Source organism: Coregonus clupeaformis, chromosome 6, assembly GCF_020615455.1.
Source record: "Coregonus clupeaformis isolate EN_2021a chromosome 6, ASM2061545v1, whole genome shotgun sequence".
Taxonomy (NCBI): Eukaryota; Metazoa; Chordata; class Actinopteri; order Salmoniformes; family Salmonidae; genus Coregonus; species Coregonus clupeaformis.
Window position 1 is genome coordinate 24,217,190 of NC_059197.1, and position 25,246 is coordinate 24,242,435.

Below are 25,246 nucleotides of genomic sequence, written 5' to 3' on the forward strand. Positions count from 1 at the left end.
GGACTGCACCCATTTTCACAAGGGCATTTTAAACCAGACTTGATACCAAGCACGATCCCCTGTTGACATTTAGCCACTTCAGGACATTCAATAAGCATGCTTTTGAGCATCGTGAGCATTCCTAATGTGAGTCACATTCCAAAGACAACAATATATAGTAGCATCATTATATGAACACACACAATGTTGTTTTTTATGCAGCAACAGTTAATATGTAGGACAGCGTGGGACAAAGTCACAAATCAAACCTGCTCTGTTAGAAACCCTTACGTACAGTTGAAGTCAGAAGTTTACATACACTTAGGTTGGAGTCATTAAAACTCTTTTTTCAACCACTCCACACATTTCTTGTTAACAAACTATAGTTAAAATGGCTTAAGGACAACAAAGTCAAGGTATTGGAGTGGCCATCACAAAGCCCTGACCTCAATCCTATAGAATATTTTTGTGGGCAGAACTGAAAAAGCGTGTGCGAGCAAGGAGGCCTACAAACCTGACTCAGTTACACCATCTTTGTCAGGAGGAATGGGCCAAAATTCACCCAACTTACTGTGGGAAGCTTGTGGAAGGCTACCCGAAAAGTTTGACCCAAGTTAAACAATTTAAAGGCAATGCTACCAAATACTAATTGAGTGTATGTAAACTTCTGACCCCCTGGGAATGTGATGAAAGAAATAAAAGCTGAAATAAATCATTCTCTCTACTATTATTCTGACATTTCACATTCTTAAAATAAAGATCCTAACTGACCTAAAACAGGGAATTTTTACTAGGATTAAATGTCAGGAATTGTGAAAGACTGAGTTTAAATGTATTTGGCTAAGGTGTATGTAAACTTCCGACTTCAACTGTAGCTATTGGTTTATCTTAGAAAACCTAGTCTGAGTCCGTTGTTGGTTTAGATAATGAGAAGCAATGTTCTGTTCTCACACAGAGGAATTCATTCTCTCTTGTTACATTCTCAGGCATTAGGGTAAATCTTATCTTGGGCCTGGATTCAGGCTTGTTTAAAGAGGGAAGTATTGGTGTGACCCACAGCCAGACGTACAGAGGTGAGTGCTCTATGTGTCTGAGCCAGATGCTGTCTTTTAGTAGGAACAGCTTCAGGAAACAATGCCTGCCAATTCGGTAACCAAAGACATCCCTTCAGGGGAAAAACCTCTCGCTGCTTCAATCTGAAGGAAAACAACAGACTGTTCACATTAACATCAACTAGCTACATGTTCTATACTCATATAACAAGAACAGCCCAGAATGGATAGAAATAATATGTTTCTGTTAAGCTATGAATGGAAACCAGTGGTGCCTGTCATGAAAACGTGGTAAATTTGAGAACTTTGAAGGCTGGAAAAATGGATTATGAGTCGGACATATTTACATTCTAGAAATGTTCACAGAAAGTACTCTCTATAACTGCCTAACATATCAAAAGTATTAGAGCCCCCATTTCACAACAAACGCCTGCCTATGCCCCTTAAACCGCAGCCTTCTTTGTCAAGGGAAAGGGTCCATGGGTACTATGGGAATACAAATAGCTACTGACTCATGCCTTTCACTTCATTTGCTTGCCAAAATATAATTGCGGGAGGGAACCACAGAGTTATGCTCTTGGAACACGTACAGTACACAAACTGCCCATCCCAAACTTCTCCCCCCTCTTCCCTCCCAGCCGCTCCCCCTCCTGGCATCAGCTCTCTGGGGGGAGGGTCAGTCACTTACTGCAGGGACCTCCTCTGACTCCCAGTCCTGGTCTTGGTGGTCCGAGGCGGCCCAGCCCCACTCCCAGCCAAACTCTCCCCGGGCCGGATCTTGTGGGAGCCACCCAGCTAGGGGTTTATCCAGCTCCAGCACCGCCTCCCAGTCCGACGCCAGACCCCTGTGAGCCTCCTGAGCCTCCATACTCCACTCACTTCCCTCAGGCACACGGACGGACACCTAAACCAGTGGTGGCCTCGTGGGGTCTTCAGAACAGTGGATTTGAATGCTGGTGATCCAGTGGTCCAGGTCTGCTGCAGACAAACAGACAGAGCTGTTGTGTGTCCAGTGGCTGTGGCTTGGAGACTGCTGTGGCTGAACCTGGTGTGGGTACTACTCCCTTTCAGTGTGAGAGCTGGACCCAGCTGACTGCTGCCACATGATTCCAGCCCTCTCTCCCTCTCCCTCTCTCTATCAAACACAGAGAGGAGCTGCGGCCGTTGGCCTCTAGTAACCCTGGCCACAAGTATTTTATTATAATGCTAGCTCTGGCAGGCAGGCAGTGTTACGGTGTCCAGATCCAGACGCCTCAGAGTGCCTTGGTGAGCACAGCTCAGACAAACCAGCAGCGAAAAGCAAGAAAAATATCCTTGGTAAAGAGATAAACAGAGCGAAAGAGAGAGAAAGAGAGAGAGTTTCCTAACTGGAAAGCGGTGCAGTCCCGTCTCGCTGGCTGAAAAGGTGATTGAGTTACTGAGGACAGATGTGCACACAACCTTCAGTTACCTTCACGCTCCTTGAAGAAAAACAAGTCCATTAATCTTGAGTGGTGCGGCACGGAGTTGCATGACGGCTCAGTCTAATGCAGTTGGAGTATTGTACCTCTGGGAGTATGTCCACTTCCCCTGTCGTTGTCGTTGAACATTTGTATTAGAAAGCAATTGCACGAGAGGCTTAACACATTTAGAGGTGTTACTATCACTTAAAACCCCCTGGATCCCTATGGCCTACTTCCCTACTCTCTACCCAGCACAACTCTCCTGTCCCTTAAGGTCAGTAATGCACTCCTGAAACCAGATCCCTGTCAGTTACTACGACCAGACTAGATGGACAGGCACAGAGATTGGTTCTCGTCTGACTCTGAGCTGGGTAAAACAACCTATCAGCACAGTGGTGGGAGGTGGACACAATGACAACAGCAACAATACAAACACTGTGGCTACATTTGGCACTCCATTACGCTCACTTGTGGTTGGTTACATCTGTGCCCTGGAATTCCGACACAAATTCCACACCTTTCCTGCTTACTCAATTTCCACAACCCCCCCCAACATCTAGCCAAATCAGTGAGAAGAAATAAGCTTCAGGAAACTGAATGTGACAGGAAGCAAAATAATTCTCAACACACTATTGAAAACAGTGCAGATCATTCACAGATCCCTCTCAGACGTGAATAGCTTTCACCCTGTTGAAAATGCCTCTGCATCCCGTGAATAAGGTTTCATCAGACGTTTGCGAGCCGGGCCCATTCTCTTCGAAAACTGCATCCAAGATGTCAAAACAGTCAGATAATCGAGTAGTATCTGAATTCAATGTTTTTCCAAGAGCTTTTCCCAAAAATGAAAATGAAGTCTAAAGCAAATGCAGAAGTTATTGATAGGACTATCTCCCCTCTTCTCCAGGTGACAATAGGACAGTGTAGCTGCCAGGTGGTGATGGGGATATAGACAGTCCTTGAGGTGGCGGTTAACCATTAACCTGCTGGGTAAACAGGGAGAGATGTCGGAGACCGGCACAGTCAACCAGGGTGGGGCTCCATTAGTTTCAGGAGCGGTTCACTGTCTATCCCCATACAAACAATGAGGTCTGTGTCTCACCCCACTGTCCGTAGGTTGCTACAAAACCACTCTAGAGAGGAGTGGCCAGGAAGGTGTATGCATGTGTATATTGCAAGTGGCACTGTCAAGGGAGTGTGCATGAATGTGTGTGTGTATGTGTGAAGACTTCTATCTCTATCTGAAACACACCTTTCCTTGATAATTTTCCTGCCAATGGTCTGTTGATGCTGGGAGGGTGGAGGGTCTGTTGATTATAACCAGATGTGGGAACAGCTCAGCAAAGAGGGGCTGGCTGGTTTAGAAACACAGTCAAGTCAGGATCTCTGACTATTCACCCTGTCCTGCATCAGATACACTGCTTGCTATCCTTGACATTTCAAACGTAAACAAGCAACCCTGCTCCCTACACTGTAAAAAAGAACCAGTCTGGTTTCATGTAAAGTTTTATGAAGAGCGGTGAGCCTTTCATGTGTTAGGAGTCTCTACAGTGGTATCCTTCGTGTGAGAATCTACCTCAAAGTAAACACGGCAGTCAGTCTCTGTCTCTCTGTCTCTCTCTCTGTCTCTCTCTCTGTCTCTCTCTCTGTCTCTCTCTCTCTCTCTCTCTCTCTCTCTCTCTCTCTCTCTCTCTCTCTCTCTCTCTCTCTCTCTCTCTCTCTCTCTCTCTCTCTCTCTCTCTCTCTCTCTCTCTCTCTCTCTCTCTCTCTCTCTCTCTCTCTCTCTCTCTCTCTCTCTCTCTCTCTCTCTCTCTCTCTCTCTCTCTCTCTCAGGGAGGATGATCTCTAGAATGTTGTCATTATAGACCAGAGAGTATGAGGAGGCAGATATTTCACCTCACAAAACTCTTAAACCAGCCACTTTAGTCACTGTCGATACAGTGTCTGGCAGACATTGATTTCCTTGTTAACACCTCAACTGCCTGCGTAGGTCCTGTACAGTTGCCATGAAACCATTGCAACAGAGTCATTAGGAAAGTTGATATGGCAAGGTGGGGCCTGTTGTGTGTCTCTACTGGGCTCAGACCTTATATCAGGACGGTTGTGATGTAATCACAGTAGGTTCATAATTGCCTTGTAGAGAAACACAGTGACTGCATGGCATACCACATAGCCTACCATACCCTCAGGTATAGCACTGCATCAGACACATACCAATATACTTTTCAATGGTCCAGAACAGAGATTAGGCATAATTACATAGTTAATGTTTCTGGGAGCAACATCATGTCTAGATTGGCATTATGATGCATTCCGTTAGTAATGGTAGAACAGTAGAGAAATGAAGGTGAGTAGCTAAAGGTGAGAGTATCAGAAAGCATTAGATGTGGACCATGTTTTTTCTCAACATTCTGGAGAATCCCCATTTCAAGTTTCACTATGCAACAATGCCCAACTATAACCAATGAGGCCATAATGACAAAACGACCACATTTGAAGACTTGAGAGGACTGGAACATGCTAACCAGTCCCATGCTCCATTCCCCTGTCATTCAAGGCATTCAGGGCTGCTCCAGACACTGACCATGGTCCGTGGGTTTAGTATGATACACTGAGCAGACTTGTTACCACCTCGGGTGTATTCAGTAGTCGCAGACTGTTGCAAAACGTTTTGCAATGGAAACTGTTTACCGTTTACTCTAGGAACCAAACGGAAGCAAACGGAACAAAACAGGGATGGACATACCTGAATTTGTCCAAAAGAAACTCTCGTTTTCGTTTACCTCCAAAAAAAGTTTTCATGGCAAAACATTTTCCATTTGGAGTAAACTGTTTCCGTTGGTGAAAGTTTCGCAACAGATGAAACGTTTTGCAACGTTCTCCGACTAATGAATACACTCCTGTTGCGTCACCACCATCACAGCTCTGAGTAGCCTATCGCTGCCCTTCACAAAGCAGCCATTTTGAAAATGCTATTTTTCAAAACACAACCACAATGTGGCCATGGCATTGGGTCATCTAACCCCCATAGTGCTGCATATTGTGGCTTCGCTCTCAGGTGGAAACAACGTACTGATCAATCAAATCAATGAGGGATGAGGAACAGACAAGTGGAAAGGGAGACCAGCCAAGCGATCCAAGAAGAAGGAATAAGCAGAGAGATATTTGAAAAGTTGGACAAGAATACAAGTCATGCTTACTCTCAGGATGTGTTGTCTTTCATGCTGGGGAGAGAGGGGGAATATATAGACACAAAGAACAACAAAAGAAAGGAATAAAACAACAGAACAAGGGAAAAGAAAATGGAGTCCCACAGAGACACCATAGGAGAAACCATGGCTTTATAATAACACCATATCAGGGTATCAAATCCTTTCTCACATAAAGATGGCCAACTGAGCCATCAAGTAGATTTACTTGGTTGTTTTAGAAGAATCATAACGAAAGGAATTAATTTCAGCCCCATTAAAATGTAGCAACCTTGTCTCTTAGTACACTGGCCGGCAACCTTGTATTAAGTCAGGACCTCTTGGTGTAATGGTCTTGGTGTTGGACTGAGAGACACACGATCACTGGTTCGGGCTGTCACCATACTTTCGATACAAGATGCTTCTGTCTGTCAAACAATATATGAATCACATCTGTAGTAAGGTATGGGAGTTTGCAACAAAAGGTGGAGGAAACCCTCTTGTGGCAAAACATTACATTTGTATTAATCCTCACAGCATTTGGTTCATTCATTATTAATCTGGGACATCAATCATTTTTCTTATTAATTCAGCATGCCGTCACACTGTAGCACTAGATTCATAGAACTCTAAATCCCACTGGTTAGCATCCTGGGTAAGGCTGAGCTCCATATGAAAGTGACCTTTGGCATATACCCTTGTGTGATTCTAAACAGGGTCTAGGACCCTTCACCTCGTAACCTCTCTCTCACACACACAACACACACACACACACACACACACACCTCTTAACAAAAAGAGTAAGACGGGATCAAACTTACGTTGTACCAGCTCTGGCTCTTCTGTAGACAGCGAGGAGCAACACAAACAGGAGAGAACAAAGACAAGTGTAAGTCAATGAGACAAGGACACACCAATACTTGGCCACAGGGCTCAATATCATAAACACATAGAGGCCAGGGGATGATAAAAGCAGACAGTTGGTATTTATAGAAGGTGTGTATGTCAACCTCTGGGTGGGTACCTCCTACCATCAATACAGGCCTCTGCTGCTATCCAACAGAGTTGTATCCCTTTGAGCTTGTCACATATTTTAATTGGACTTTTCGATTTCCTGATTTCTGAGTTGTTTTTGGGCTTCACAAATATTCATTTACATGGATATTTGCTAAGCAGATGGTGGATTTGGCTAGGGTTGTGTGTGGTACACTATATGTACAGTGGGGGAAAAAAGTATTTAGTCAGCCACCAATTGTGCAAGTTCTCCCACTTAAAAATATGAGAGAGGCCTGTAATTTTCATCATAGGTACACGTCAACTATGACAGACAAATTTAGAATTATTTTTCCAGAAAATCACATTGTAGGATTTTTTATGAATTTATTTGCAAATTATGGTGGAAAATAAGTATTTGGTCACCTACAAACAAGCAAGATTTCTGGCTCTCACAGACCTGTAACTTCTTCTTTAAGAGGCTCCTCTGTCCTAATGGCACCTGTTTGAACTTGTTATCAGTATAAAAGACACCTGTCCACAACCTCAAACAGTCACACTCCAAACTCCACTATGGCCAAGACCAAAGAGCTGTCAAAGGACACCAGAAACAAAATTGTAGACCTGCACGAGGCTGGGAAGACTGAATCTGCAATAGGTAAGCAGCTTGGTTTGAAGAAATCAACTGTGGGAGCAATTATTAGGAAATGGAAGACATAAAAGACCACTGATAATCTCCCTCGATCTGGGGCTCCACGCAAGATCTCACCCCGTGGGGTCAAAATGATCACAAGAACGGTGAGCAAAAATCCCAGAACCACACGGGGGGACCTAGTGAATGACCTGCAGAGAGCTGGGACCAAAGTAACAAAGCCTACCATCAGTAACACACTACGCCGAGGACTCAAATCCTGCAGTGCCAGACGTGTCCCCCTGCTTAAGCCAGTACATGTCCAGGTCCATCTGAAGTTTGCAAGAGTGCATTTGGATGATCCAGAAGAGGATTGGGAGAATGTCATATGGTCAGATGAAATCAAAATATAACTTTTTGGTAAAAACTCAACTCGTCGTGTTTGGAGGACAAAGAATGCTGAGTTGCATCCAAAGAACACCATACCTACTGTGAAGCATGGGGGTGGAAACATCATGCTTTGGGGCTGTTTTTCTGCAAAGGGACCTGGACGACTGATCCGTGTAAAGGAAAGAATGAATGGGGCCATGTATCGTGAGATTTTGAGTGAAAACCTCCTTCCATCAGCAAGGGCATTGAAGATGAAACGTGGCTGGGTCTTTCAGCATGGCAATGATCCCAAACACACCGCCCGGGCAACGAAGGAGTGGCTTCGTAAGAAGCATTTCAAGGTCCTGGAGTGGCCTAGCCAGTCTCCAGATCTCAACCCCATAGAAAATCTTTGGAGGGAGTTGAAAGTCTGTGTTGCCCAGCGACAGCCCCAAAACATCACTGCTCTAGAGGAGATCTGCATGGAGGAATGGGCCAAAATACCAGCAACAGTGTGTGAAAACCTTGTGAAGACTTACAGAAAACGTTTGACCTGTGTCATTGCCAACAAAGGGTATATAACAAAGTATTGAGAAACTTTTGTTATTGACCAAATACTTATTTTCCACCATAATTTGCAAATAAATTCATAAAAAATCCTACAATGTGATTTTCTGGATTTTCTTTTCTCATTTTGTCTGTCATAGTTGACGTGTACCTATGATGAAAATTACAGGCCTCTCTCATCATTTTAAGTGGGAGAACTTGCACAATTGGTGGCTGACTAAATACTTTTTTCCCCCACTGTATATTTGTTTCTAAGTGTTTAAATGATGTATTAATGATATGAATGTTGCTTCTAAATGCTTGTGTATAGAGATGAATTGTGGACTGCTGTGTGTTGTATATTTTCTGACAGCAGAGGGCAATATATACACTGTTATTGGCAGGACCATAACAGGAGTGCGTATTCCAACCCTAACTCACCAGCTTCTGTTTTAGGGGGCTATAAAGAGAGTGAAATACGTCTCAGCATTGTGATCAGAGAGGGAGGTGTGCTAGGGACCATCCAGTGGGTGGAGAAAGGCAGCATAATCAAGAAACAAAATACTAAACTTACCAACAACAAATAATATGTTTTGTCATTTCAGTGACAACATACAAGAGGCATACTGGTGCGAGGCTACTATTGTCAATCAATCGTTTGGAGATGTGAATGTAGATAATGTTCCAATATTTCAACTATCAGATAAGCGTGTAGTGTTTCCTGTCTGAGAGTTGTGAGGCCTCAGTCCTGTCCCTGGACTCTGGGCTCTGACGTGGACAGGGCTAATCTCATCTGAAGGTGACAGAGGCGTGAGAGACGATTTAAGCCTTAAGGTGTCTGCAAAGTGTGTGGGTGAGTGTGTGTATGCATGCCATTGTGAATGTGTTTTGGAGTTGGTGTAATTGCAAGTTGGTAAGTGCATCTTTATAGCCTGCATGTGCATAAATAACAATGCGTGTCTAAATCAAGTGTTTGCCTCCCCACAAAACACATGTGTGTCTGGGGATGTGTGTCAGCAGCACTAAGATGCAGGTTAACACCCACTGATTAAGTGGACTGTGTAACAGAGAAAGCTTGTGTACGGTAGTAGTGTCTTGGCCTGGAATCCACTGTGGATCAGAAAGGCCTGGAACGACTAGCTACACAACCCAGGCCAGAGCCAGGGCCAGCTCTCGCTCACCCAACCAACCAACCAACCATCCAACCGGGCCAAACCAGAACTGGCCAGTGCTAGCTGTAACCCAGACAAACCTATCAGGTATAACCCACATAGCTTCAATCAACACTAGAACAACAACCTAGTTCTGACGAACAGAACTGAGCAGGCCTGATCCACCCAGTACAACAATAAATAAAGACTGTAGCACCAAGCCTAAAGAATAATCAGATCTAAACAGCCCTGTGACCAAGAAGACACCACAGAACTCACTCAGTTATTCAGATTTAAACAGATGAATGTCCTCAGGTGATGAACCATGGTTCTTATTATTATTATTTATTAATTATTAAACTTTTAGAGCGCTTTTCAATACAATCTCAAAGCGCTTTAAGCAACAACAATATCATATATTATTTTACATTTTTACATGAGTCATTTAGCAGACACTCTTATCCAGAGTGATTTATAGTAGTGAGTGCATACATTTTCGTACTTTTTCGTAATGGTCCCCCATGGGAATCGAACCCACAATCCCACAACTACTAAAACCCACAACCAACCATGCTCTAGCAACTGAGATGTTATATCAACGTTTTGATATATAACATTGTACAAAAGGAGTGACTTCTATATCCTCAGAAACAATCATGACTTGACTTCAGTACGTCTTACTGGTGAGACTCTTGGCAAGGCCAGAGTACAGCAGTGTTTGTAATGGTGGTCCAACTAACAGGTCTTCAACAGAGAGAACACTTTAAGGAGGGAGGAGAGAGAGGAGAGGAGGAAGTTCTGGTCTGAGACAGGAAGTGGAGACAGCTAGGGGTGCTGACTGACATCACACCACGGGAGGATGCTGTGAGGATGGCTGGAATGAAGTAAATGGAATGGTATCAAACACATGGAAACCATGTCTTTGATGTGTTTGATACCACTCCATTAATTCCTTCCCAGCCATTACTATGAGCCCATCCTCCCCAATTAAGGTGCCACCAGCCACCTGTGCATCACACATCTACAGAGGAGGGGAAGAGGAGGTCACTGGTCAAAAGGGGCTAGGGGGTCAATGGGCAAATGAAAGCAAAAGGAAATGCTTACTTTAATCAGGTTTAGTCTGTCATACTGAAAGGAAATTAAAGAGAAGATGAAGAGTTAACCAACATGAGGAACGAGCTGAGAAACAAGGGAGGGGAAAAGGCCTTGGTTTTGATTTGCATGTGTACTAACAGTACTAGACTAAAACACTCAAATATCCAGGTTTGCATACTTGTAGTGCCAAGACACACTATTGTACTATCTAACTCTACTTTCATGATGTTTCCATGTCTCAGTGTTTTGGTCAGAGATGGGTCTTTATGCTGAGTCTCTATGTACTCTCTCTGTACTGCTGCTCACTGTTTAAAGTTCCATAAACAGTCTCATTGATTGGTGACAGTGGGAAACTGAGCAGAGCTGTCATCGCTGAAGCGGCAAGTCAATTAGTTAGTGTGGGACCGCCGGCCTGGGTCCTCTACAGAGAGGGAGCCCCTCTCCCTGCCTGTCTATGTGTTATCTGGATTGCATTAGACTAGGGTGACAGAGCTCACGTTGCCTGGGCGACTGCACACAGTGCCAGGGTCATGTGACTCCTGTTGACCGCGGGCCGGGGGCTCACGTGGGGCCAGAGACGGCTGGCACTCGGCCACACCACGGGCCTGAGGGGTGATGTCATCGATTGGGTGTGCTGTGAAATGGTTATCGCCTGAACACCAACTCAACTGACCGAATGTCACTTGGTTGCCATTAACACCATCCCCTGTCTGCCTGTCTCATAGTCCATGACAAAGCTGAATGCAGCCGAATGCAGCGAATGTGCTGACGTGCATCAAGGGGTCCTTACATAAGAAAGCTGTAACTAACTTGTGACACATGGCCTCTGCTGCTGTCTTGTCTGAGGAGAGGAGTGGTGTATTCTGGGCTTGTGGTGCGAGGCAGAGAAAAGGAGCTTCTGATGTAGTAAGGCTCAGGATTGATCAAATATTCATGTCACACAGGAGTGATGGAAAGGGATGCGGAAGGAATTTTACAGTCTTCCCCCGCCACCGTCCCTTTGCATTCAGGCACATACTCAGCATCTCTGAGATAAGGGTGCTCTTAGTTTAGACACAACAACGGGCAATGTTCATGTTTTAATAGACTTGGGGCAGGGGATGGAGGAGATAGAGCAGGCTGAAGCACACTGAGACAAGCTGGGAGAGAGATGTGTCTGAAAGCCAGCAGCCCTGCAGGGAGGAAGACAAGAGGAAGGGAGGCAGGGCGGTAGAGGAGAGGGGGGTAGAGGAGAAGGGGGGCAGAGGAGAGGGGGGGTAGATGAGAGGGGGATAGAGGAGAGGGGGGTAGATGAGAGGGGGGTAGAGGAGAGGGGGGTAGAGGAGAGGGGGGTAGATGAGAGGAGGGTAGAGGAGAGGGGGGTAGATGAGAGGGGGGTAGAGGAGAGGGGGCAGAGGAGAGGGGGGTAGAGGAGAGGGGGATAGAGGAGAGGGGGGTAGATGAGAGGGGGGTAGAGGAGAGGGGGCAGAGGAGAGGGGGGATAGAGGAGAGGGGGCAGAGGATAGGGGGGTAGAGGAGAGGGGGATAGAGGAGAGGGGGATAGAGGAGAGGGGGGTAGATGAGAGGGGGGTAGAGGAGAGGGGGCAGAGGATAGGGGGGTAGAGGAGAGGGGGATAGAGGAGAGGGGGATAGAGGAGAGGGGGATAGAGGAGAGGGGGTTAGAGGAGAGGGGGGTAGAGGAGAGGGGGATAGAGGAGAGGGGGGTAGAAGAGAGGGTAGTAGAGGAGAGGGGGTAGATGAGAGGGGGGTAGAGGAGAAGGTCATAGCAACATGGATACCATCTGCAGGGAGTGTGTTCAGATGGAAGAGGTGGGTGGAGGAGGGGGGGGGGGGGCACAGGACAGCTCACAAGACATGGAAGTGGGGTGGGGGTGGGGTGTAAAGAACAGAAAAGAGTAATGCTTACTTTGGAAAGTCGCTTGTGAGACTAGCATGCATCAGGAGAAGAACAAAGAAATCAGAAACAAAAACACTGCAAGATACAACAGCTGAAATAACCCTTTTTTGTTGTTGTTAAAAACAGTCAGTTTCAGATCACAGACATTTCATATTGCGGCAGCGAAAGCAAGAGAAAGCAAGAGATAGCAAGAGAAAGCAAGAGAAAGCAAGAGATAGCAAGAGATATCAAGAGAAAGCAAGAGATAACAAGCACTCTATGTCAAGAAAAAAGGATGAGAGAAGAGGAGAACACAATGACAACAAAAACAACAGGCGTCTGACACCACAAGGACTGGGTAGCACTGGGAGCAGTGAGTGAATGGGAAAAATGATGAGAGGTGAGAGAGCCGTGACCACCAACTACCACGCTCCTTATCACTTAACAACAATAAGATATTCAGAGGAGGAAATTACTAAATATATCACCCAATATTCTCATGTTCATGTTTTGCTTGAGATGTAAGCCGAGTTACCCACAGTCAAAGCTCCTGTCCTTCCCTCCACTACCTTACTCTTCAGTTCAGACGCTGATGAGCGAGAAGCGAGACTACAGCCTCTTGACCTGCCTACTACCCTCTGTCAGAACCAGCCTTGGAGAGTTGAGATAGCTGCAGTTAATGACTGGCTGAGTGCTGCGATGGAGAGGGCTGACTGACTGAGCGCCCTGCCTGTGATTACAATGCGGCTCTGATAGGACCAGCTGGATCCAGGGGATGGAGGGAGGGAGAGTGGGATGGAGGGAGGGAGATAGGGATGGAGGGTGGGAAAAAGGGAGGTGATGGGGAAGAATACGGTGGATGTGTGGAATAAGCATCTTTGCTGATGATGATGGGTCCTTATCCACAATTGATGTGCTGAGGGTCTCGTTACCCAGTCTATGATTGGCCAATTGTACCAGAGTGACAGGTCTAGATTTGACCTATAGTTTGAGGATGGGAGTTGGACATTACCCTATCAGAGTCATAGCACCCTGTATCAGGAGTACATTGTACCACTGTAAATTGGAGCTACATGAGGATGTCATGTTTGATCCAGTATGGTGTGCCGATGCTGAGGTATGATGGGGGTAAAATCACTATGAAATTGCAAATAAAAGCTGATAAAACCATGTCATTTCACAAGATATGACTATATCTCACTCCTTCTCGTTCATTTCATACAGAACATGTTTTATGGAATGCTAGAATAATAATAATAAGCCATTTAGCAGACGCTTTTATCCAAAGCGACTTACAGTCATGCGTGCATACATTTTTCGTGTATGGGTGGTCCCGGGGATCGAACCCACTACCTTGGCGTTACAAGCGCCGTGCTCTACCAGCTGAGCTACAGAGGACCACCAATAAGACTTTACTGTCAACATTTGGAGGTTATCAAGACATTATGTCAGGGGTAAACAGTATTTAAAACAAAAATCTTATCACAAAACATGATTAATCCCCCTGTATCACCTCAGTGATCACCAGATAAATGTTGATTTCAGATTGTATTGGAAGTGGTGTTCAGGGATGATACAAATATCTTGCTGAACTGAAGTGATAGGCCAGGCTGACATTATTTATTTGTGAGTTAAGAATGCACTGTATGATGAACAAGTCATTTTGAAAACGGCACTGTTGGCGGTACTATTTGAGACTATGATGCTGTACTGTACTCTCTAGTAGTGTGATTGGTGGAAGAGGACTATGATCCTCTACTGTGCTGTAGTGTGATTGGTGGAAGAGGTCAATGATCCTGTCCTGTACTGTAGCGTGATTGGTGGAAAGAGGATGGCCCTGAGACGGAGACGGTCCACCTGCGCAGTGAGGCTCACCTTGGAGTTCTTGCCTCCGCTGCGGGCGGACTGCAGAGAGTAGGTTCGCTGGACCACTTGCTCGGGGGTGGAGGGGGACTTGTCAGAGGAGTGGTCCGAGTGGCCCTTCTCCACCATGTTCTCACCAGGCTCCAGGCTCTGGGGCGTGGGCGAGCGCGAGCGTTTAGGACGCAGGACGGGCGAGCAAGCAGGCGTGCTCCTGTTTGAGTTACTGGCAGTGCTGGGGGTGAGAAAGAGAGAGAGAGAGGGAGAGAGAGTATTAATTCTACTTCTCTAAACTCTTTCATCACATCATGAAACTGCATATTCTGCACTGTTTGTAAATGTAGGGATGGAGCAAAACCCATTACAAAACAATGACACACATTACATTAATAACACAGGAGTAACTAATAGTACCACTCTACAGTTCATTTAAACACCTTATCTAAGTGTAAGCCATGTTTTTTAGTGTTTTCATTTTACCCTTATTTTACCAGGTAAGCTGACTGAGAACACATTCTCATTTACAGCAACAACCTGGGGAATAGTTACAGGGGAGAGGAAGGGGGATGAATGAGCCAATTGGAAGCTGGGGATGATTAGTGGCCATGATGGTATGAGGGCCAGATTAGGAATTTAGCCAGGACACCAGGGTTAACACCCCTACTCTTATGATAAGTGCCATGGGATCTTTACTGACCACAGAGAGTCAGGTCACCCGTTTAACGTCCCATCCAAAACACTGCACCCTACACAGGGCAATGTCCCCAATCACTGCCCTGTCCCCAATCACTTTGCCTCCTACTGGCCCTCCAACACCACTTCCAGCAGCATCTGGTCTCCCATCCAGGGACCAACCAGGACGAACCCTGCTTAGCTTCAGAGGCAAGCCAGCAGTGGAATGCAGGGTGGTATGCTGCTGGCTAAATGTAAATTATGCTAATGTGTTGCCGTCCCACAGGCAATGCTAGGCCTGCTAGTGTACCATGTAAAGACTGAGACCCATGCTCCCATTCATCCCCGGAGTGAGTAATCAGGTTACATCACGGCAAATAGGCTTGAAAGCCACCCACTAACACAGTTAATAACAACAGCAGCAAGCCTACATAACCCACAGACCAATACCAACAACAACAGCAGCAGCTAACACCAAAAAAAAATTGCATGGTCAAAAACAGATCACATACTCTACGCGAGTCATGAGGATTAGTGAAAACCATGAGTCAGATTATGGATGTCATATCCCACTGCTGCTTATTGAGATGTATAAACAACCAACTGCATCTTTAAAGAGCCAGGACAAACCCTCACCCGGGGTGCACGCGTAAATACACACTGAAAAATTATCCTTGGAAAATAATTATCCTTAATCCGCCTGACATTGACAGTTAAACCTTTTTTGGATAGCTTTTCTGCAATCCCATTTTCATGCTTAAAAATCCTAATGATGTAGGTGCTGTTTTCAATCTCTTCAGACTGAACAAGTCATCGACACCATGGAAAGATGAGCTGTAGACAAAATAAGGCTTTTCTAACTAATCTGGACAGATGAGAACAAGTCCATGAGCAGAGCCTCAGAGTAACAGGGACAGTTAAGTACCATGGTTATTATAATGTTGTTGATATTCAGTTGAGGTATGGTGCAATAGTCAATCTGAACACAAGCTGAAAAGATGACCAGAGAACACTGTAGCAGGGGACAGGGGGAACGGTGGCAGCCTCTCTCTCGCTCTCTCCATCAATCTTTCTCTATCTACTTATCTACTCCCTCTTCCTCCATCTCCAGCCTTCCCAAAGGTCTCTGGTTCTGACCCAGTCAAACTCTCCTGGCCATTGTATACTGCCCATATTACAGATGATCAAGACAGACAGATTGGATAGAGGTAGAGAAAAATGCAGCACTAATAGAAGAGGAGGAGAGGAGGAGAGGAGAGGAGAGGAGGAGAGGAGGGGAGGAGTGGAGAGGAGAGGAGGAGAGGAGAGGAGACGAGGAGGAGAGGAGAGGAGGAGAGGAGGAGAGAGGAGGAGAGGAGGGGAGGAGTGGAGGAGAGGAGGAGAGGAGGGGAGGAGAGGAAAGGAGGAGAGTAAAGGAGGAGAGGAGTGGAGGAGTGGAGGAGTGGAGCGAGGGATGCTTCCCTTCCTGAACCACAGGCCAACATGTTTATTATGTTACGTCTCTGAGACCAGCCTGCACAGGGAGTGTCCCAAATGGCACCCTATTCCCTTTATAATGCACTGCTTTTGGTCAAAGATAGTGCACTATATAGGGAACTGGGTGCCATTTCGGACGCATCCACAGAATCCCAGGTAGGCGCTGTTTGCAGCCAGGACCTACTCATAATGAAGGCAGAGTAACAGAAGACCTAGCTGTCAGTGATCTGTGTGGCTGGGCGCAGGACAGGCCTGGTTACTTGAAGTGGCGTTATGTGGCGTTACGCACCTCAAAGAAAATAAGTGAAGCAATTATACCTTTCTACTGTTTAAAAGAAGCCCTGCATGCAGCTTAGACTAAATCATAGTGATTAGTACTGGTGGACACTGTCTGTCTGCATGGATACAGACCAGGTGCACTGTGCTCTGCAGTACCCAGAGCTGATCTCTCATCTAACTAATGGGATGAATGGATGGATCATCAGCTCTGATAGAGTACATTGTGGTTAGAAACAAATTATGTGGTGTTGTTATTTGATAAGCAAAAGTGTGTTTGTGTTTGTACAAACGTACTGCAGGTTTTTGGAGAACTGATTGCATGCACACGTACAGTACCTACTGTATAATACTTCAACATACAAGACAACAATGATTCAGAATATGTTTGAGCATTTGTGAGTATAAGCCTATGTACCTTTATACAAAAATGTGTGTGTACCGGTATATGTCAATGTATGCATGCAAAAGTGCACAGGATGTATATGAGTGTACATGAAATGTCTCACAAGCTGCCCTCATAATATGTAGTGTTGTGGTATCCGTGAATAATGCAGTGAGCTGGCACAAGGCAGAGGACACTGCTATTTCTCCTGCATGTTAATCACTGTCTGAACCCAGAGTCTGTCTGAGATACACACACATACTGCAGGCACACACACACACACACACACACACACACACACACACACACATAAACAGAAGTATACACGTACACACCCACAGAACGCAGATGCACCTGGACGCACATTGACGCAGACACTGACACACACAAGCACACACAGAACAGTTCTCATATGCCAGTGGGCTGTGTGAGCTGCATCCTCTTTCATGTCACATCCTGGCTCAGTTACTAATAGTCTCACTCTCACCTGACTTTCATCAGATCCACAGATCCAGACAGAGTTAAGATCTGAGCTGAGCACACTGGACACACCGTACCTAAACTACCCAGTCAGATATCTGCCAGTCATCATCATCACCTTTACCTGTGGGTTTATAACCCCATTATGGCCAGTCTCACTCCATAAGGGTAATGGCTTTGACTGACCACAGGGTCATAATGATCACAGGCCCTGACATCACCTGCTGTCAACTCTGTTCTCTGTCATCTGAATGGATAGAAACCTATGTATCTGTCTTTGAAAACATTCATTATCAACCTAAGCCAACTAATATTGCATGCCTAGAGCCTAAATGCATTGAATGTGTGTCTGAAAAATGTTTAGAACAGTGCAGCCAGTTATCATGAGCCTTCAGAGTTGGATCTCACATCACTTAACATGAAAAAGGCTGCTTTTCATCTAGGAGGAATTCTCGGCAGTGCTCTCCTCTTGAGATAAAACAAAACAAAACAAAACAATGGGAACATGGATACATCCTCAGCATATGAATGGAGGTTTGATCAGCTCATTCCAAGTAGTGTGGGTCTTTGCTCATTAGACAAGACCAGGTACACATGCTGCTAACATGTACTGTCAGACAAGAGAGTCATAACCTTAGCCAAATCAAATCAAATGTTATTTGTCACATGCTTTGTAAACAACAGGTGTAGACTAACAGTGAAATGCTTACTTACGGGCCCTTCCAAACAATACAGAAAAAAAGAAAAAAATAACACGAGGAATAAATACACATGCTACAATGGGATACTCTATGAACCAAACGTAACGTATGTGACAGGCCATTACATATTACGGTCAAGTAAATGTCTCCCGTTTGTGCAGCACGAGAGGAGAGAACAGATGCATGGGCGGTAAGAATGGCATCCTACTGTAGAACAATAGAGACAGCTGTTTCTGGATGTTAGCCTATACCTGAAGCTGACCCAGAACAATAACACACAACATTAAAGTAGCTGCACCATTTGTATATAATGCCAAACATTTATCACACACCTTCCAATACAACAACAGGAGGGTAATGGGTTAAAATTAATGACCATGGGAACCCTTTGCATGCAACGGTAGGGACATGCTCCCTACACCACACCATCCTCTCCATGAAATGCCGTGTGAGGACGTGGTGGATGTGGTTATTATGACTCGTAAGAGAAAATTATGTGGTTGTTATGACTAGTGAGAGACAATGCATGGTGGATTGTTGGTAAACAGCTAAAAAGCCTATCTGGCTTCTCGCCCCCAAGAATGAAGCACAACAAAGCACCATCTATATGAATATTGCTATAGCAACTGTGACTAGAGAGAATGTCTTTAAATATTCATAATATGCTTCTATATATAATCTACTGGGCAGAGACAGGCCTTCTGTTGAGCTTTGCCTTTTAACTGGAAATAAGGGATTTGGAGAGGGAGGGAGAGATAACACTATCATGGTTTACTTTGATTGAAGACTGGGTAGAACTGGGTAACCTGTGCCTTTTCCCCTGCTACATTAGTATAATACTCAACATGCCATCTAATGACATCATTTAAATACTGTTTTGAAGCCTGGCTTCAGAGCCATACTATACTTACTGTATTTCTGAGCAGCTCCAAGATATATGATACCTACTAATGTTCTAGTTACTTTAGACAGAAACGAAGGTAGTGAGGTTGGTAGGGGAGGATGGATGAGCGTATACTGCGACCGTCTAGCAATCCAAAGGTTGCACGTACGAGTCGCGTCAAGGACAACTGTAGCATTTTAACTAACCCTTCCCCTAACCTTAATTCTAACCTTAACCCAATTCACCTAACCTACTGTGTAAATTAGTCTAACCTTTGTCGTTAGTTCACCTAACCACCAACATCAATTCTGCCCATAATTCTCCTTTGTTGTTACTACGCAACAAGCAACCTGGCCTCAGAGAAAGACGTATAATACTATACGTCGCCAAGATGTATAATATGTTACTTAAAGCAATTATTATGCTGCTGTACGACTGGGTAAAACGTATGATACTGTACGTCCTCTAATTTGTATGATATTGTTACATTCATAATGTATCCTAAAGTAATGTAATATATCATACTAAATGTACATACCAAATCATATGAATTGCCCTGAGAACAGGTTGTGTGTGGAGCTACAGTAGGTCCATAAGGCAGGGAAGCAGCTGGGCTCATCTGCATTACAGCACCAGAAACAATCACATTCCCGACTGTATTGTATGTAAGATAAGGTTGATAAGAACATAGACTATATATACCGCAGCAGAACGACAAAACAATGCACTTGGACTGCACATGGAACACAAATAGACCAAATATGGACCACATAAGCAAATGATGGTCAAAGAATGAACACTGAGCAATAAGATGCAGGTTGAAAAGCATTATAATGAGCTTGGTACTCTACACATGCCCAGTGAGAAAAGCAAATCCGTCTGCTGGTGACACTTTGTTGCTGTCTTTTTGTAATGTGCTCTAAATCTCTGGACTCAGGCTATCAAAATGAGGAGGGCAACGCTTCACTTCATAATGCCCAGAGTTCCGGGCTGTTCCGAGGGGCCTTGTTCTCAATGCCGCTTTTGCTGACCCTGGAAAATACCCATCTGGCAATGGACCTTGTGCTTCACCATGCTCCAAAGGGCAGGGGTGGACCGAGCTCAACGGCAACACACACACATACATAAACACACACACACACACACACACACACACACACACACACAAGGTAATACTAGCTACTCTCTTACACACCACACTGAAACATCAAATAAACACACCCATGCAATAAACTCCATACAATAAACACATTACACCCCCCCCACACTCCCAATCCCCTGGGGCCACAGAATTACAAGGCCACCATATCCATGATGATCGACCGTCCCAACTCCTCACCAGTCAATCATAGGCACAACAGCATCCTTTACATTGTTCACAAACATCCAGCCTCCGTTGGTTGCTGTGATGCACTCAAAAACCTCCATATCCTCATATAGAGAAAGGAGCAGCGAGGAGCTGTTCATCCAACATATCCTCATATAGAGAAAGGAGTAGCGAGGAGCTGTTCATCCAACATATCCTCATATAGAGAAAGGAGTAGCGAAGAGCTGTTCATCCAACATATCCTCATATAGAGAAAGGAGTAGCTCTCCTTCTCCTCCTCTCTCCCCGGGAGAGAACAGAACAGAATAGAGAGAAGAGAAGAGAAGAGAAGAGAAGAGAAGAGAGAGAGCCCTGGGAGATTTCATTTAGCAGGCTTAGGGCTCTGATCTCCTCCTGCTAGCGTGATCTCTTAATAACGAGCTAGATTACGTCCCCATGACAACACCTGCCAAGAGGATCACTGGGCTGTTGACTGACACTCACCTTCCACTCCCACCCCCATCTACATCTTCAGCACTGGAATGCAGCACAAGTGTGTCTGTCTTTCTGCATGCAGACAGGCAGGCTGCTCTCTCCCTCCCCACTAACCTGGTAGCCATGTAGACCCAGCTCCGATGCGATCATCCCCCTTTCAAGCCAAGGCTTCATTCAACCAGCGGTAGCCACGGATGGGGGAAAGGAGGAGGGACAGGAGGAGGAGGGGAAGGGGGGAGGATGGGTTCCGGAGCATGCCAGGCGGATGAGAGGAAGCAGAGAGAAGAGAGAGCACAGACAGTTCTCTTTGGAGAGTGTACTGAGGCTAGTAAACAGCCTATTTCTATCCCTCTGTGTCTATCTATCTGAGGCTGCTCCCTCCCTCCCTCCCTCCCTCCCTCCCTTCTCACTCACAGACTCCCCTCCTGTTCCCCATGCGTTTGTCAGCTCTTCCTCTTGACTGGTGCGCCCTGTTCCCCATGCGTTTGTCAGCTCTTCCTCTTGACTGGTGCGCCCTGTTCCCCATGCGTTTGTCAGCTCTTCCTCTTGACTGGTGTGCCCTGTTCCCCATGTGTTTGTCAGCTCTTCCTCTTGACTGGTGCGCCCTGTTCCCCATGTGTTTGTCAGCTCTTCCTCTTGACTGGTGCGCCCTGTTCCCCATGTGTTTGTCAGCGCTTCCTCTTGACTCGTGCGCCCTGTTCCCCATGTGTTGGTCAGCGCTTCCTCTTGACTTGTGCGCCCTGTTCCCCATGCGTTTGTCAGCGCTTCCTCTTGACTGGTGCGCCCGCTATGTCTGTATCCAAGCAAGGGTGTTCTCGAATCTCGCAATCACTAGTTGTATCAAATATTCACAGGCACACACAGGCTGATAGAGTAGAAGAGGGAGGGAGTGACGTAGGGAGAGAGAGTGACGGTGAAGAGAGTGTGAGGGAGGGAGAGTTACGGTGCAGAGAGAGTGTGAGGGAGGGAGAGTTACGGTGCAGAGAGAGTGTGAGGGAGGAAGAGTGATGGTGAAGAGAGAGTGTGAGGGAGAGAGAGTGATGGTGCAGAGAGAGTGTGAGGGAGGGAGAGTGACAGTAACAGAGAGAGTGTGAGGGAGGGAGAGTTACGGTGCAGAGAGAGTGTGAGGGAAGGAGAGTGACGGTGGCAGAGAGAGTGTGAGGGAGAGAGAGTGACAGTAGCAGAGAGAGTGTGGGGTAAAGAGAGTGAAGGTGCAGAGAGAGTGTGAGGGAGAGAGAGTGACAGTGGCAGAGAGAGTCTGAGGGAAATAGAGTGAAAATGCAGAGAGTGCGTGAGGGAGGGAGAGTGACAGTGGAAGAGAGAGTGTGAGGGATGGAGAGTGACAGTGGCAGAGAGAGTCTGAAAGAAAGAGAGTGAAGGTGCAGAGAGAGCATGAGGGAGGGAGAGTGACAGTGGCAGAGAGAGTGTGAGGTGAAGAGAGTGAAGATGCAGAGAGCGCATGAGGGAGGGAGAGGGACAGTGTCAGAGAGAGTGTGAGGGAGGGAGAGTGACAGCGGCAGAGAGAGTGTGAGGGGGGAGAGTGACAGTGGCAGAGAGAGTGTGAGGGAAGAGAGTGACCGTGGCAGAGAGAGTCTGAGGGAGGGAGAGTGACAGTGGCAGAGAGAGTCTGAGGGAAAGAGAGTAAAAGTGACAGAGAGAATCTGAGGGAAAGAGAGTGAAGGTGCAGACAGCGCATGAGGGAGGGAGAGTGACTGTGGCAGAGAGAGTGTGAGGGAGGGAGAGTGACTGTGGCAGAGAGAGTGTGAGGGAGGGAGAGGGATGGTGCAGAGAGAGTGGGAAGGAGGGAGAGTGATGGTGGCAGTTAGAGTCTGAGGGAGGGAGAGTGACAGTGGAAGAGAGAGTGTGAGGGAGGGAGAGTGACCGTGGCAGAAAGAGTCTCAGGGAGGGAGAGTGAGAGAGAGAGTCTGAGGGAGGGAGAGTGAGGGTGGCAGATAGAGTCTGAGGGAGGGAGAGGGATGGTGCAGAGAGAATCTGAAGGAGGTAGATTGACAGTGGCAGAGAGAGTGTGAGGGAGGGAGAGTGATGGTTCAGAGAGAGTGTGAGGGAGAGAGAGTGACGGTGAAGAGAGAGTGTGAGGGAAGGAGAGTGACAGTGGCAGAGAGAGTGTGAGGGAAAGAGAGTGACAGTGGCAGAGAGAGTCTGAGGGAGGGAGAGTGACGGTGGCAGAGAGAGTCTGAGGGAAAGAGAGTGACAGTGGCAGAGAGAGCATGAGGGAGAGAGAGTGAAGGTGCAGAGAGAGTCTGAGGGAGAGAGAGTGACAGTGGCAGAGAGAGTGTGAGGGAGAGAGAGTAACAGTGGCAGAGAGAGTGTGAGAGAAGGAGAGGGATGGTGCAGAGAGAGTGTGAAGGAGGGAGAGTGACAGTGGCAGAGAGAGGGTGAGGGAAGGAGAGTGACGGTAAAGAGAGAGTGTGAGGGAAAGAGAGTGACGGTGAAGAGAGAGTGTGAGGGAAGGAGAGTGACAGTGGCAGAGAGAGTGTGAGGGAGGGAGAGTTACAGTAGCAGAGAAAGTGTGAGGGAGGGGGAGTGACAGTGTCAGAGAGAATGAGGGAGGGAGAGTGACAGTGTCAGAGAGAGTGTGAGGAAGGGAGAGTGACAGTGGCAGAGAGAGTTTGAGGGAGGGAGAGTGACGGTGGTAGAGATAGTGTGAGGGAGAGAGAGTGAAGATGCAGAGAGAGTCTGAGAGAGGGATAGAGACAGTGGCAGAGAGAGTGTGAGGGAGGGAGAGTGACAGTAGCAGAGAGAGTGTGAGGGAGGGAGAGGGACGGTAGCAGAGAAAGTGTGAGGGAGGGAGAGTGCCGGTGCAGAGAGAGTGTGAGGGAGGGAGAGTGACGGTGAAGAGAGAGTCTGTGGGAGGGCGAGTGAGAGAGCGAGTCTGAGGGAGGGAGAGTGACAGTGGCAGAGAGAGTGTGAGGGAGGGAGAGTGACAGTGGCAGCGAGAGTGTGAGGGAGGGAGAGTGACAGTAGCAGAGAGAGTGTGAGGGAGGGAGAGGGACGGTAGCAGAGAAAGTGTGAGGGAGGGAGAGTGACAGTGGCAGAGAGAATGAGGGAGGGAGAGTGACAGTGGCAGAGAGAGTGTGAGGAAGGGAGAGTGACAGTGGCAGAGAGAGTGTGAGGGAGGGAGAGTGACGGTGGCAGAGATAGTCTGACAGAGGGAGAGTGACAGTGGGAAAGTGAGTTTGAGGGAGGGAGAGTGACCGTCGCAGAAAGTGTCTGTGGGAGGGCGAGTGAGAGAGAGAGAGTCTGAGGGAGGGAGAGTGACGGTGGCAGATAGAGTCTGAGGGAGGGAGAGTAACAGTGGCAGAGAGAGTGTGAGGGAGATAGAGTGAAGGTAAGGTGCAGAGAGAGTCTGAGAGAGGGAGAGTGACAGTGCCAGAGAGTGTGAGGGAGGGAGTGTGACAGTGCCAGAGAGAGTGTGAGGGACGGAGAGTGACAGTAGCAGAGAGAGTGTGAGGGAGGGAGAGGGACGGTGCAGAGAGAATCAGAAGGAGGGAGCATGACAGTGGCAGAGAGAGTGTGAGGGAGGGAGAGTGACGGTACAGAGAGAGTGTGGGGTAGGGAGAGTGACGATGCAGAGAGAGTGTGAGGGAGGGAGAGTGATGGTGAAGAGAGAGTCTGAGGGAGGGAGAGTGACAGTGGCAGAGAGAGTGTGAGGGAAGAGAGTGACAGTGGCAGAGAGAGTCTGAGGGAGGGAGAGTAACAGTGGCAGAGAGAGTGTGAGGGAGGGGGAGTGACGGTGAAGAGAGAGTCTGAGGGAGGGAGAGTGAGAGAGAGGGTCTGAGGTAGGTAGAGTGACGGTGGCAGAGAGAGCGTGAGGGAGAGAGAGTGAAGGTGCAGAGAGAGTCTGAGGGAGGGAAAGTGACAGTGGCAGAGAGAGTCTGAGGGAGGGAGAGTGACAGTGGCAGAGAGAGTGTGAGGGAGAGAGAGTGAAGGTGCAGAGAGAGCGTGTGGGAGGGAGAGTGACAGTAGCTGAGAGAGTGTGAGGGAAAGAGAGTGAAGGTGCAGAGAGTGCTTGAGGGAGGGAGAGTGACAGTGCCAGAGAGAGAGTGAGGAAAGAGAGTGAAGGTGCAGAGAGAGACTGAGTGAGGGAGAGTGACATTGGCAGCGAGAGTGTGAGGGAGGGAGAGTGACGGTGGCAGAGATAGTCTGACAGAGGGAGAGTGACAGTGGGAAAGTGAGTTTGAGGGAGGGAGAGTGACCGTCGCAGAAAGTGTCTGTGGGAGGGCGAGTGAGAGAGAGAGTCCGAGGGAGGGAGAGTGACGGTGGCAGATAGAGTCTGAGGGAGGGAGAGTAACAGTGGCAGAGAGAGTGTGAGGGAGATAGAGTGAAGGTAAGGTGCAGAGAGAGTCTGAGAGAGGGAGAGTGACAGTGCCAG

General features: G+C 47.0%; 1 protein-coding gene across 11 annotated transcripts in view; it reads right to left on the reverse strand.

Annotated features, from left to right (window-relative positions):
• Positions 1-25,246, reverse strand: part of LOC121568042 (protein Aster-B) — a 90,103-nt gene that overhangs the window by 9,228 nt on the left and 55,629 nt on the right. For 4 of the 11 annotated variants that reach the window (XM_041878602.2, XM_041878596.2, XM_041878591.2 and 1 more), the window contains 4 exons: positions 14,195-14,414; positions 12,350-12,370; positions 6,480-6,500; positions 5,671-5,694 (listed from right to left, as the gene is read on the reverse strand). In XM_041878602.2, coding sequence (XP_041734536.1) covers positions 5,671-5,694; positions 6,480-6,500; positions 12,350-12,370; positions 14,195-14,311 — 183 coding nt within the window. In that variant the 5' untranslated portion in view covers positions 14,312-14,414. Of the gene's footprint in view, positions 1-1,719; positions 4,110-5,670; positions 5,695-6,479; positions 6,501-12,349; positions 12,371-14,194; positions 14,415-25,246 lie in introns of those variants that run through there. The other 7 variants (XM_041878599.2, XM_041878597.2, XM_041878604.2 and 4 more) reach the window with 4 other exon arrangements.